The sequence below is a fragment of the Manduca sexta genome, unplaced genomic scaffold (genome assembly GCF_014839805.1).
Source record: "Manduca sexta isolate Smith_Timp_Sample1 unplaced genomic scaffold, JHU_Msex_v1.0 HiC_scaffold_142, whole genome shotgun sequence".
Taxonomy (NCBI): domain Eukaryota; kingdom Metazoa; phylum Arthropoda; class Insecta; order Lepidoptera; family Sphingidae; genus Manduca; species Manduca sexta.
Genome location: NW_023592282.1, coordinates 10,773 through 24,632, shown reverse-complemented (window position 1 = coordinate 24,632; position 13,860 = coordinate 10,773). Strand labels below are relative to the sequence as shown.

General features: G+C 34.8%; 1 protein-coding gene across 2 annotated transcripts; it reads left to right on the top strand.

Annotated features, from left to right (window-relative positions):
• The first annotated feature begins 527 nt into the window (after positions 1-527).
• LOC115444052 (protein FAM76A) lies at positions 528-6,138 on the top strand. 2 transcript variants are annotated; one of them, XM_037445277.1, is made up of 6 exons: positions 528-751; positions 1,714-1,823; positions 1,902-2,011; positions 2,160-2,281; positions 2,579-2,700; positions 3,245-6,138. In XM_037445277.1, the coding sequence occupies exons 1-6, from the start codon at positions 634-636 to the stop codon at positions 3,479-3,481; spliced, it is 819 nt and encodes a 272-aa protein (XP_037301174.1). In that variant the 5' UTR covers positions 528-633; the 3' UTR covers positions 3,482-6,138. The 2 variants fall into 2 exon arrangements, with proteins under 2 accessions (XP_037301174.1, XP_037301172.1); XM_037445275.1 differs by having other exon boundaries at positions 2,564-2,700.
• Positions 6,139-13,860: the final 7,722 nt, after the last annotated feature.

Below are 13,860 nucleotides of genomic sequence, written 5' to 3'. Positions count from 1 at the left end.
AATTGGGAATCAATGCCGTAGAGTAAAAGACACTAGCACGTTACAAGCAGCAATATTTGCCTCCATACCGACGTAGAGTAATAGCTGGACATTTCTTTAGCTAATTATTTCGAAGCAATCTCGTACGTTTAAATTTTTCTGGTACCCGTGCTGTACCGTGAAGTTGTTAATATTTGTTATTTCGTTTAATTTTGAGAACATTTTCTAAGCCAAAACATATTTAGATTCTGATTTTAAGAGTTGTATTATATGTGTTTAAGAATCTACATTTTTTTGCCATCTATTGTGAAATTAAATAACTTGCAGTTCCACCGTTTTTTCGTAAGCTCGACAAATTTGGTATCAGGATATCTTAACAGCAAAATAAACATGGGTTCGTTTCGGATTGAACATAGGTACTTGATTATGCAATTAAATTCTCCTAAAAGTAAAATAGGGGAGAGACTAAATTGCTTGAGCGATTGTGATAATATTAATGTTTGTGAATTTGTATCAAGGTTTATGATAACTGTATCATAAATAATTTGGTAATTTTAGCAGAGCCATCAGCAACAACTAAATTCATATTACTTTAGACACATATTCCTTGATAGGTTACGAATCCATACCCATAATTGTATATACTAATTGAATATGACATATTACAGTAAATCCAATACCTCATCAATATGTAAAAAATGTGAAGCAAATGTCAAAGCATATGGGAAACCGACAGCTTGTGAATATTGCAACATTATAGCCGCTTTTATAGGTAAGAACTTTTATGTTTTTTATGCAACTAATGACCAGACGAGTAGGGCGCTCACCTGATGGTAAGTGACACAATAATTATCACATAATTATTGGAATTACAACGTAACATTTAGGTTATAATGCATTATAATGGGACTGTTTTGGACTAATAATTTTTGGAGTTTACGTGGCAATGTTTTTCAAATCGACACTCAGCATTATATGCACAGTGAAGCTACGCAGTTTAGACATGACTAAAGCGGTCTCGGGGAATGGGTTGAGGTTGTATTTGCGACATTAGGTTTTGGTGGTAAGACAGGGGAACGTCACATACTTGTTCCATCACGCCTTGCAAATAGGACGCCAATGATAAATCATTATCGTCATGACTATAAATGTATGGTTTATCATTCCATACATAATACATACATAACATCACGCATTTAATCCCCGAAGGTATGCAGAGGCGCAACTAGGGCACCCACTTTTCGCCAAGTATGTTCCGTCCCATGATGTGATAGGGGCGAGCCTATCGCCATATCGGGCACAATTTCCAGACTCCGGGCTGATACTGAGCAGAAAAACCCAAATATCACTTTGCCCGACCGGGATTCGAACCCAGGACTTCAGAGCGCTATTGTACCGGACGTGCAATACAACTACGCCACCGAGGCAGTCATTACGATAATGATTTATCATTGGCGTCCTATTTACAAGGCGTGATGGAACGAGTATGTGACGTGCACATTATCATTTCATAATTTCCCTAAACGCACAATAAAATACGTTACTGTGCTGTTTTTTTTGTTCATTGTGATAAGTAATAATAGAAGCATTTGCTAAATTTATTTGATCGTCGATCACCGTAATCGCCTTATACGTAACTCTGATTTTAAAGAGAAAGGAGCTATTCTACTCTTCCAAGAACCCCACGGCCCAAATATCAAATACTTGAAGTAATCCTATTTGAAATGTTTGTAGGTAACAAATGTCAGAGATGTACCAATTCTGAACGCAAATATGGGCCGGCTGTCACGTGCGAGCAATGCAAACAGCGGTGTGCCTTTGATAGACATGATGATAGTAAAAAGGTAATTAAAATTTGATAATTTTCTACACCAGGATAAAATAAAATGGAAAACAGATTTAAAATAGTATTTACTACTTAGGTGGATGGAAAATTGCTTTGTTGGCTGTGTACTCAGTCGCTTAAGAGAGCACTGGCGAGAACCAAGCAGCACCTATCCTCTGTTGACAAACACAAACACAGATCGCACAAGTAAGTCATATATTGACCAAGAAACCGTTTATTGTAGGCAGATACCACTGGCCTCTCCATAAGTGAGACATTTGACTCGGGTATGGTACTCCATTGATATTCATAAGTTCATAAAAGTTTTTCACGTGTAACAAATATTGTATTACAGATCTAAAAGTGGTCACAAAGAGAAACGCAAGTCGGATATGATGAAATCTATGAATGCGAGTGATTCCTCGCTCAATGATTCTCAACCTTTAGAAAAGAAGTCCAAGATGAATCCAATGCAAGGTATTTATCAATAAATGCTAATTTTGATTGACTTGTATTTTGTTTCATATTTACAACATGACAGAGAAGCGGTAAAAGTAGTGCAAACTTGTTAAGAATTATTATTGTTTCAAATCTTTTTTTAATATAACTGGGCAAAAATGTTTTTTATTTTATTGTTTGGAATTAGAGCTTTGCTGTAAGCACTTGAAAAAACGTCGTAAGCACAAATATTCATGGTGCCTGCAGCAAACAATCCTATACCAAGAAACCAGAATTTAGAAATGCAAATATCTTTAGTAGTTATAACTTTTCCAGGTGAACTGGACCCAAACAGCTCGGATCATGTCGTAGCGATGACGCAGTTGAAAGAGACCATTGCGAGTCTACAAAAGAAGGTGCAGCAAAAAGACATGGAGTTGCTGGCTAAAGACAGACAGGTAGGGTTTGCAACACTTTCAGTTATGCATATTCCGTTGTCTTATGGGTGATTTATTTTCATATGTTATACCTGGAAAATGTTTGCACATCCTGTTTTCACCTTATGGGTTTGTTATGAGGTATCGGGTATTTTTATAAAAATCTACCATGCATTATCCTCCGTCAAAAACAAATGAAATTACGTTCAATTTTGCGTGCTAGGACTAGGACGTTGTTACTTACAAATGAGCTAGGATTTATACTATTTTGGTTAAGATTAGTATTTAATAATGTAGTAGGGTTATTAGTTGTTACTAAAATATAGCAGTGATATAAAATAGATTTTGAAACATAATCCCAACCACATTTGGTGGACGATAAGCGACTCGTTTCATTTATATTCATTTTAATGGAAGATACAATGATTTATGTCATATGTGTGATGAATACTTGGATGGAAGATCGCATATCGGTCACCGGTTGTGGCGCAGCTATTAGAATTAAGCGAAAACACAGCAACACCAGATTGCGTATACCACTGAAGAAATAAAATAATTATTTCAGATAACTGAACTAAAAGCTCAACATCTAAACAGCACAACCGACCTCCGTAATGAGATGAAAAATAAAGAGCGCCTCAATGAGACTAAGTTCAACTTGATGAACACCAAGATCCAAAACTTACTGAAAGAGGTTGCGACCCTTAGCAAGTCCGCCAGGAAGAACAATAAAAACACTAAAACAATTCTGGCTAACGCAGAGAACAGCGGCAGCGGCACAGACAGCCCGAGCACTAACTAGAACAATTTCGCTATTATTCACTCGACGTTTCTAAATTGCGGAAAATATTTTCCTCTTATTTTTTTACTCTACAAATGTTTTATTTGTAGATTTTTTTCTAATCATAAGTGATTTTAGTTTTTAATTTATAAATATTCATTATTAGAATTTTTACCATTTCACCAACATGTTTATCATCTTTTTATTTTTTTGTCAGTTAAGTCTTCATTTAATGAGTGTTAACTTATGCGGGTTAAAAGGTATTAAAGACTAGTACACTTTAATTCAGGAATTTTGGAGATTATTTTATGGTTGCATATTTAAATTGATTTATTCATCTTCATTAAACTAATTTTTACTTTCTGCCGTACTCTATTGTCTGTTAAATGATATCAATTTAGTTCATAGATTTTGAATGAGAATTGAGTATAATGATGTAAAAATAAAAATCAGCCAATGAATCAATCACATTGTGATAGAACATTTTGTATGGTACAAAGTCATATTATTTTGTATTGTGTTATTCTTTATCACATGTAATGTTTAAATAGAAGCATTAGAATTGTATTTAAGAACTAAATGTAAGGTTATAACTTGATTAAAACTGTAATAATAAGTTGTTATACAGCCGTGTTAAAACTTAACACACTGAAATAAACTTCTGACTAGATTGTAAGCGTCATGGCAACGATAGATAACAAATTACATTTTTTACGCCTGTATTGTAAATTGCTCCTCAAGTAAGAAGAAAATAGCCAAGGAAGGCCCAGAGGCCAATGCCAGAGCATTGTTTTGTCCAACACCCGAATTAAAGTAATATAAATATTCAAACCAAAGTGTTAATCGTAAATACCAGCCGTGTGTTGTTAGCATTTGTATACTATTAAACAGTGGAATAAAAACAATTAATAGAAATGTCATTATCTGTTTAAAAAAAAAATAAGTTATATTTTATAATGTACGTCATATCAGTGTTAAACAATAATTTTATATTTTACTAGATAGATGGTGGAACTTATGATGTCTAATCTTTATCAATATTTTTGTTTCGTGGTAACTTTGGGTGTTAGTATCGAACGTAAAATATTGGTCTGGCGCGACTTTCATAGAGCGTTTTAGAATAGCGATCTGTGTAGTTATACCATTATAGTTAAGTATGTAGTGTAATTAGTGAATTTTTAATGTCAATGTGTGTGCTGTCATGTTTTGTAAATCAATTAAGTAACGATAGGTACTTGAAAGCAGTGACGTTAAATAATCCGGATAATATCGTGTATACATACATGTTAACATTGACCAGTAATGGACATTGTTATGTACGATTTGTCTTGATTTGAGGCGGTTTTTTCAATCATCAGATAAAAGTTATGCAGCAAATAAATTATAATAACCTGACTGAATGTAGCAATAAAACAATAGAGGTATTTAATTCAACTGAATTTTTACGTATTTTTGTTTGACTAATCTCATAATTGAAATAGATACTAATAACTTTAATCTGATCATTGAAAAATCAGTTAGTGTTTGATCCGTAAAAATTGTAATAAGTATAAGATATTTTTGTTGTAATGTAATTTTAAACAATCGTACCAATATAAAAATAAAAATATTATTAATGTAAATAAAAAAATGCAGACAAATCTAAATGAAAAATGTGAATAGGCCTAAATATAATTTTATATAACAATGACATTAAAATATATCATATGAAATCATTCACCGGAAATATTTGTCATCAGTTGATATTTAAGCATTTTTATTTTACTATAAAAAACATGTATAATTAAAAAAAAATATCATAAAGAGTTGATTAGCTAAGCCAAGTATTTTGAACATGATAATTATAATTATCCTGCAGTGTTATGAAATATTTATTTCTTTCGTGCTCGCTCTATGGCTAATATTGGCTATAATTGTATTGACCAGTTAACTAATTTCGGGGTAAAGAAGTTAATAATAGTCTTAACTTTCTATAATGCTGTTACACAATATCACATTTTACCAAAAAAGCTGTGTCAAAATAGTGTAAAAATTCGCAGTCTGTCAATAAATGTGACAGCGTAAAATGCTATTAAAGATTTGAAAAACACAATAATTATAATTTACTTTGGTCGGAGGCACTAATAAAAACCGCAAACCTTATATACGTACAAAACCCTTAGTTGTTATTTCACAAGATATTGTAGCTCGTTTAAACATGTTTACTATATCTAGTAGTTGCAAGGTTTTGCCATAGTTTTGACATAAAGTGACCCAGTTGCTGACGCTAGCGTCCAACCGTTTTTCCGCGAATTTGACTCGTCCAAACACTCACTATCGTACCGTTCTACACGCTAACCGCGTGTGTACTGGCAAATACATTGTATCTACACGGTCAATTGGCAACATTTGTGAACCGAGCCACTCAATTTTCCGCTTTTATTGACACATTATTATGAATCATTAATGCTTACATTGGTTATGGACAATTTTGTAGAATAAAGTTAGCTCTACCACCCCGAAAATTGAGTTAATCAACTTTTATGATTATTTTCGTGTTACTTGCAATTTATGTAAAATATAAGCGGAAATAATTCCATTATTGTGGAACTAATATTCCAATAGAATTACAATCTTTTAAAGATTAGGTTGATTAGATGTAGATAAAACAAGACGAAATAAAGGATTTAAAAAAATAATTGATTTATTATTAAAACACTGAAATGTTATACAATATATATATTGATGTAGGATAATGCATGGTAAAATATTTTTTATATGAGAATTGGTTAATTTTCAGTTGCAATTAGTTGTTTTTTTTTATGAATTACTGTATGACTAATGGCGAAAGGAGCACTTAAGGTGAAAGTAGGGTGTGTGATTGACGTGTCGGACCATTGTGACATTACTAATATATGTAGCTCATTACAAGCATTTGTGTATTTTCAAATATACACTACATTCCAGTCTGCCATATGTTTTTGGTCATAACTTTGTTTGTTATATCGACCACGAGTAACTGCTGACTCGTCGAACATTGGAAAGCGCTCTATCCAATTGCGTCATGGATATTTGAAAAACTTGGTTGGGTTACTGTTCTGAGGAAAATCTATTATTTATACATAATACAAATTACACAATAACAATGTATGTCATTTGCTTGACGTACCAGCTCGATACCATTTGACGTTGAAGGAAAACTGAGGTCTTATTTCAAAAACAATGCTGACATGTTATCAGCAAAGGGGAGACATTTGAAATAATAACAAAGTCTTTGTGTATTGCCTTAAACACGTTCAATACATTAACTAATTAGTCATGGTGTCCATCTTAATCTCACTATGTGACAATCTGTTGTTTTTAAAATAGAAAACGGACGTTATTCAATAATTGTCATCGACATAACATCGATCTGTATTAAATCTTTAAGCAAGTTAACAGTTTCCTTTTAGGGTTGATATTATTTTTGATTTCAGTCAATCTCAATAAACGATCCCAATCGTTATCTTTGGACCGAAAATGTGGACCAATCAAAATAAAGTTAGTTGACACGTTTGTAAATTTCCTTATTTCATTACTTAATCCGTAGTATGAAGACGAGGTTATCGATTGGGATTGGTTGTCGGCTTTAAACCACGTATAAAACAAAATTAAAAGAGGTACAAGATTTATCAGCATTAGGCCCAAATCTTTATCACCTCGTTTACCTAAAAGCAGCATAGTACTAAAGTGTGTACTACGGACTTTAATGTCTGGGTTTGTTTCTTAGGCCTTTAAGAACGTACTTTTCAATCATAGGGCGTAAAACTTTTGTCCTGGTGAAACTATGTGAGTAACCTGATGCAAGATTTTTAGAGTGGGAGAGAGAAGCAAGATTATTGGTATTTCAAACAACTAGGTATTTCCTGTTAAATTTTTATAAGAGTATAATATTGAATTTAAATTTAAATTTAGGTAATAATATTCCAAGGGGAAAAAGGTAATTGCCTTTTCCACGAATGTTTAAAAAATATTGAGGAAATCTATCCCATAATATGTTAAGTTTAGCAAGCTTTATTAACATAATATATATACTTGAAAGGATATTAGGTAGATTTTTTATAAATTTAATAATAACTCTTTCGATTTTGTAATTAGGTAAATACACACATAACAGTTACTTATTCATCAAATAAATAATAATGTTTAGTGACCGAGGCTTGCCGTTGTTAACATATAATAGACTAGCTTTTGCCCGCGGCTCCGCCCGCGTTATAAAGTTTTTCGGGCTAAAGTTTTCCGTTATAAAAGTCACGCTATATATTTTCCCGGGACCTTATGTTCTTCCCAGGGTCTCAAACTGTCTCCATACCAAATTTCATCTTAATACGTTGGGTAGTTTTTGAGTTTAACACGTTCAGGCAGACAGATGCAGCGGGGGACTTTGTTTTATAATATATTTTTTAGAACTTTTTAAGAGGAATAATCCCGTCATACATCATTGTTGCATAACTTTAACCGTTTACGCAGCGCTCGCAACAGAAGCTCTCAAAACGACAAAATTTTCCCCGTTTTTTCAACATGTTTCATTACTGCTCCGCTCCTATTGGTCATAGCGTGATGATATATAGCCTTTAGCACTCCAGGAACAATGGGCTATCCAACCCAAAATATTTTTTCATTTCGAACCGATAGTTCCTGAGATTAGCCATTACTGCTCCGCTCTTATTGAGCATAGCGTGATGATATATAGTCTATAGCACTCCACGAACAAAGGGCTATCCAACACAAAAATAATTTCACTTCGACCCGGTAGTTCCTGGGATTAGCGGGTTCAAACAAACTCTTCAGCTTTATATAATAGTATAGATTTCGCTCGCGACTCCGACCGCTCGAGTCCCAGAATAAATTTGTACTTTGCACTTTTCTAGGTTAAAGAGTAGCCTATAGGTTGTAGGACTAAACCTATCTCTAAAAAACGAAACCCTTATGGAAACACTTCCGTCTGTCAAGACCCTTTTTCTCACGAATGCGTGAAGGTATTAAGCTGAAATTTATATCAAAATCAAATACTCGGGTCTACTGTTCCTTGGAGCTGTGAAAAAGTCAAACTTCTAAGCTAACGCAATCAAAAGATATAGCAGTTTATGTTGCAAATTTCCGCATATTTTCTAAACTAGCAAGGGAATCAAAACTTACAAGATACTTTCCGTGTACTCAGAATCTTGAAATTTAGTACGAAGCAACGTCTTATAGCACAGATAAAGGAAAAATTCCGAAAACCTTAAATTTTTTGTTATAAACTTATTACCCTTTTCCTCATGAACACGTAGAGACATCAAGTTGAAACTCATATCAAATACTTAGGTCTGATTGCCTTTAATTTTTGTACTTATGAACACTATCTTCAACAGGGTTTCTTAACCTGGAAATTACAAACGACAAATTAATCACTCTAACTATATATGAGTATAATAAAAAATGTATGGGTATTACCTACGTTAATTGAATGGATCGTTTGGTGATTTTTGGTACCGGGTTTATCCTAGCTGCCAGCATCAACTTTTTTTTCTTTTTTTTTCGCGGAGAAAGTGCCTTATGACTACCGCCCAGCTTTCGGGGGGGAGGGGGGGGGGGGACTTAGCGGTTATGTTGAGCCACCCGGATTTGATCCTGACCTTCGGGTGACCGCCGCGCCGGGCCGAGTCCCTAATCTATATACAACGCACGGCATACCAACTAAAACTCCGCGATGGCCCTCTTCGGCGCATTAGGGACGACTGTGGGCTTCCTCTGACTGAAATGTCTAAGTTTTCGTCCGCAGTCGTCCCTGCGCGGTGCCGCCTGTTGCGGCCCGTCTCCTATTGGCTCAGAAGCCCCCGCGTAACCGAAGGACGCTCTCGGCGTCAACGGCACCATGAGGCCTACCTTTCACGCTGCCGTCCATACCGGGGGTCACCACAATGTGCGAGATGTGCACAACGTACACTAAGGGCGAGCTGCCAGCATAACTAGCAGTCTCTGGTGATGCCGACTTCACGCATAACTATTCAGAGCCTTGGAGCCTTATTGAATAAGGCCCCATTACACCATCGATTCTACATAATGATTAATCTCCTACTCAGTAATTTCACTAAATAGCCCGCAAGCGGAAACGAATTCATCGGAAATTTATTTAGCGAATTTATATTTACAACATTGAAACATTTCTTAACTTTCACGTGTCTATAATTAACAGAATTTGAGTCGAGGACCTAAGTTCTTATACAGGTATAATCAAATATAACCCAAAATCAGACACTTGAACACTTTTTTTACTCACCGTTTACGTGAAATGCTCCATACCCACAATTGTAAAATAATGCTTTTATTTTTAAAATGATGCATTAGATAGTGATTTGCGAATAAATTTAAACAATAAAGCAAAACCGTTATTACCCATGAGTCAGGACCTTATATATGAGTCGACATTCGACAATGCAAGCTTGACCACAGACTTGACGTCGCGTCGCGTTTCTATCAAATACAATTCATAGTAAAAACTGTGATTTCAACGTTTAATGAAGAATGCGACTTTACAGTAGTTTAGTAGGCAGTATTACATAAAAGCACATTCCATTAGAGCTTGCCCAATGGAGATCCACGCCATAACGATTTTTTTTTTCATTATGGCGAATTAGCCGAACACGGCGTTAGACCAGCGCATAAAAATATTGAAAGTAGAAAATGATTATTAACTTTTGACTTTTCCACACGAAGCCGCTTCTTCCGAGTAACTTGGCCACTTTTGTAGCCGCGAACGAAAGCTAGTACTTACATAATATATATATTACAATAAATAATATTGCCGCGCATTATATGGCACATAGATCTTGAGTTTGACACTTGTAATAGTAACAACTGATGGTTATATAAATAATAATAATATCAGCCCTGTATTATATACTGGCCCACTGTTGGGCACGGGCCTCCTCTACTACTGGGAGAGATTAGGCCTTAGTCCACCACGCTGGCCCAGTGCGGATTAGTAGACTTCACACACCCTCGAAAATTCCTAATAGAGAATTTCTCAGGTATGCAGGTTTCCTCACGATGTTTTCCTTCACCATTAATGCACGCGATAATTTACAAAGAATACACACATATTTTTTTAGAAAAGTCAGAGGTGTGTCCCTTGGGATTTGAACCTGCGGACATTCGTCTCGGCAGTCCGTAGTGCTGCTGCTACTGATGGTTACTTACACAATAAAAGGGCTATAAATTGATTCCTCCCTGATCGTTCCAAAGAAACAGTAATGAGATAGTTGATTACTTTTTAAAATACATTTATCAAAAATGTACGTTATCCAAAATCTAAGGGAAAAGGCAAATTGCAAAATGATCGTAATAATAAATTAGTTATGGTTTGAAATTTCATGGAATAGGTACCTGTCAAATAACAGTAATAGTAAACTGTGACGTCACCGAATGTTATTTTATTTTACTTTATTTGGGAAACTTACAGCTAGTACAACTCATAGAAAAGAATACACTCAAAATTACCGGCCGTTAGTTAGTTACAGGCCATAAAACTGCGTGAGTGAGAAAGAGATCGCCCGATAACTCCATTACGCTCCTACTTTTGGCCACAACAATATTCCAAAAATGTATAAGCAGTTATTCTATTAGAATTGGTTGAAAAATAGATTAATAATAGCCTTACTTTGATAGAATAATTATTTTTCGTTACATTGTAGAAACTATTTGAATCAGTAATAGGGGACCGGCCTATGCTTGATTTTGTACATTATTCTATATGTAATGGTTAATAATACGAAAAAGAAGCACTCCTACGAAAACTGCATCACAATTGGTAAAAATGAGCGAGTAATTCATATTTAAAATATTGTAACGTGCAGAAGTGGGCGCGATGTGGGGATATCGCTTCATCTTTTTTTCGCACGCGTCGTAATTCCCGATGACGTCACATGTGGATATTTCGTCTCTTTTCTGTTTCTTGTTAATTACCCCTTCCACCGAAATTCAAAGACTTATAACTTGTTGATTTTTTACCGGATTTTAATAATTCCTTCTGTGTTATAATTTATATTATGTAAATATTTGATAATAGTAAAGAACAAAAATGAGTCCGGTACCCTATTACAACCGTCCACCTCGGTCTACATGGTTTCGACTCCCTCAGGAGATTCAATCGAGTCAAAAAGACAATCCAGGAATCGTATTCGGGTCCTTCCGGTCCTAAACTATATGTAGTATGATTAGCTGGTATAGTAGCTATGAAGCCATAGACGTAGCTAGTCATTTTCCAAGGGAGTGGAGGCGGATAGGGGTCAGTACCCTAGACTAAAACAGTAAAAGACTTCTGTGTTCTTATAGATTTGATAATTGTAGTACTTATATTCCCGTTAATCTACTTGAAATTAGGTCAAAAGTATTCAATTTTATCATATAAAGCCCTATCCGGAATCCAAAAGTTTTCGAACTATTTAAGTTTTATTAAATATTATGATAAAACACCTATCAGACCTCGTCCTTATTGTAAAGAAACTAATCTATAGAAACACAATCTAACACCTTGAATTACAATATTGTTTGGTATTCCATTGTAACCCGCCACCCTGATACATAAGATGTTAATACTCATTATATCCAGTAGTTGCACTTGTTACAATGTCCTTCAAACCGGAACACAACAGTGATTACACCCTGCTTCTTGGTAGAAATAGAAATTGCGGTGGTACTTACTTACCTAGGCGGATTCTCACATATGAGAAACCTACCACCAGTAAATCTATGCGGTGTTATATTAAACGCCTTGACTCCACTTGGGTACTTAACAGAAGAAATTATACTCAGGACTAATAGTCTCTGTTTGCTTTCCATAAAACGTATCCTACCTATGCGAAATATTTTATATGTTTATGCATCAAGTGCACATTACTAATACCCTAATGGGAAACACGAATGTATTTTCTGGAACCATTTACAATGGCTAGTAAATTTTATAAGTAACCGCAAACCATATTAACGTGGGACACTGTTATTGAGGCGGAAGTACACTCATCGCTTTTAAAGCTAATTGACCCCAATCGGCAATATTTTATTAGCATGGAATATAAGTAAACTTACGCCCTTATACTTGAAGGCATTTGGAAAGCTAAGTTCATGTTCACCTGCGTGTATCAAATCATAATATTTTCGTCCTAAAAAAATATTGATCCTATCGTCATATCGAGCAAACCAACGAATTATACAAAAAAAAAAAAAACTCGCACCGTTAATGCGCGACTCGTTTTACAACGTAAGTAAATGAGGCGATATTATAAAGTTCAAATATAATGGGGAATATCTTATTTGTCAGAAACTATATGTATATACAAATTAAGAATTCCCACGGAAATATAATGAAATTATTCAATTACGACCTGTGTGAACGATGGAATTTCCTATCGGCGATTTTGGAACCTCCTTTCGGGGTTTTTAAAAAAGTCTTCCTTACTCTCTTATCAACGTTTTTTAAGGAATTTGTATGCATAATTTCTTGGCTAAGTATTTAGATCTATCGGTTTAGCCTTTAAAATTGTGCAAGTATTATTGCTGCGGCGTGGTCTCAGTTTTGACTCTTGGGTCAGGTCTGGAATTGGTGCCCGATATGGCGAGACGCTCGCCCCTGTCGTGCATGCACTAGTTGCGTCTCTCCCAACCTCTTTAGGGATAGAAGGAGTCAGTGTTTATGTGTATCTATTCTGTCAGTCTGTATTAAGATTTATACTTATTATTACAATATTTTAAACATTTAAGATATTTAATTTTATTTGAAACAAGTAATATTTAAACCGGGGGTGGAATAAAAAGATAAACATTGCCAGCTACATAGTAAAAGGTGGACAGTATATCATTATAGGTTGGGATAAATCGGTGTGCATGCCAACATAATTCTAGTGATTGGCGAGGGACACAGTCTTTTTGTTTGACATTACATATTTTAGAACGTACCTACATGTACCACCACTTCCAGTGTAGTAATTTTGCCGTGCAAGGAATTAAAAAAATACCAGGAAATCTTGTTAAACAGCTATTCAACATGCAGACATACCTACTCTTCAAAGTGTAATACATCTGTGGTGTCTCTTATTTTGAATTATCGTTTTCTAAGAAGTAGTTAGCGAAAGTAAGGCATCATAAGTGAATTGTAACTACTTGAACCAATTTTTTTCTGTTACCATCGGACGAGCTACTCTCATCTTTACTTTCACCGATTTGCGAACTAAATACACGTGGTGTAAATTAATTATTTCTGCTAAATTTATTATTTCTTTATAGTATAAGTAGGTGGTATGACTAATTTTCCTGTTCCATATTTCCTACAGGACAACCCTAAGCGTATTTTTTGTTGTTGTTTTGATTAGTCATCACCGCTATACGAATGTGTATAAATACGA

What these genes read in the sequence shown, in the direction of transcription:
- LOC115444052 (XM_037445275.1), top strand. Translation starts at nt 634, where the DNA reads ATGACATATTACAGTAAATCCAATACCTCATCAATATGTAAAAAATGT. An exon ending in CATTATAGCCGCTTTTATAG is followed by an intron (nt 752 to 1,713) that starts GTAAGAACTTTT and finishes AAATGTTTGTAG; the next exon opens with GTAACAAATGTCAGAGATGT. An exon ending in CAAGATGAATCCAATGCAAG is followed by an intron (nt 2,282 to 2,563) that starts GTATTTATCAAT and finishes TATCTTTAGTAG; the next exon opens with TTATAACTTTTCCAGGTGAA.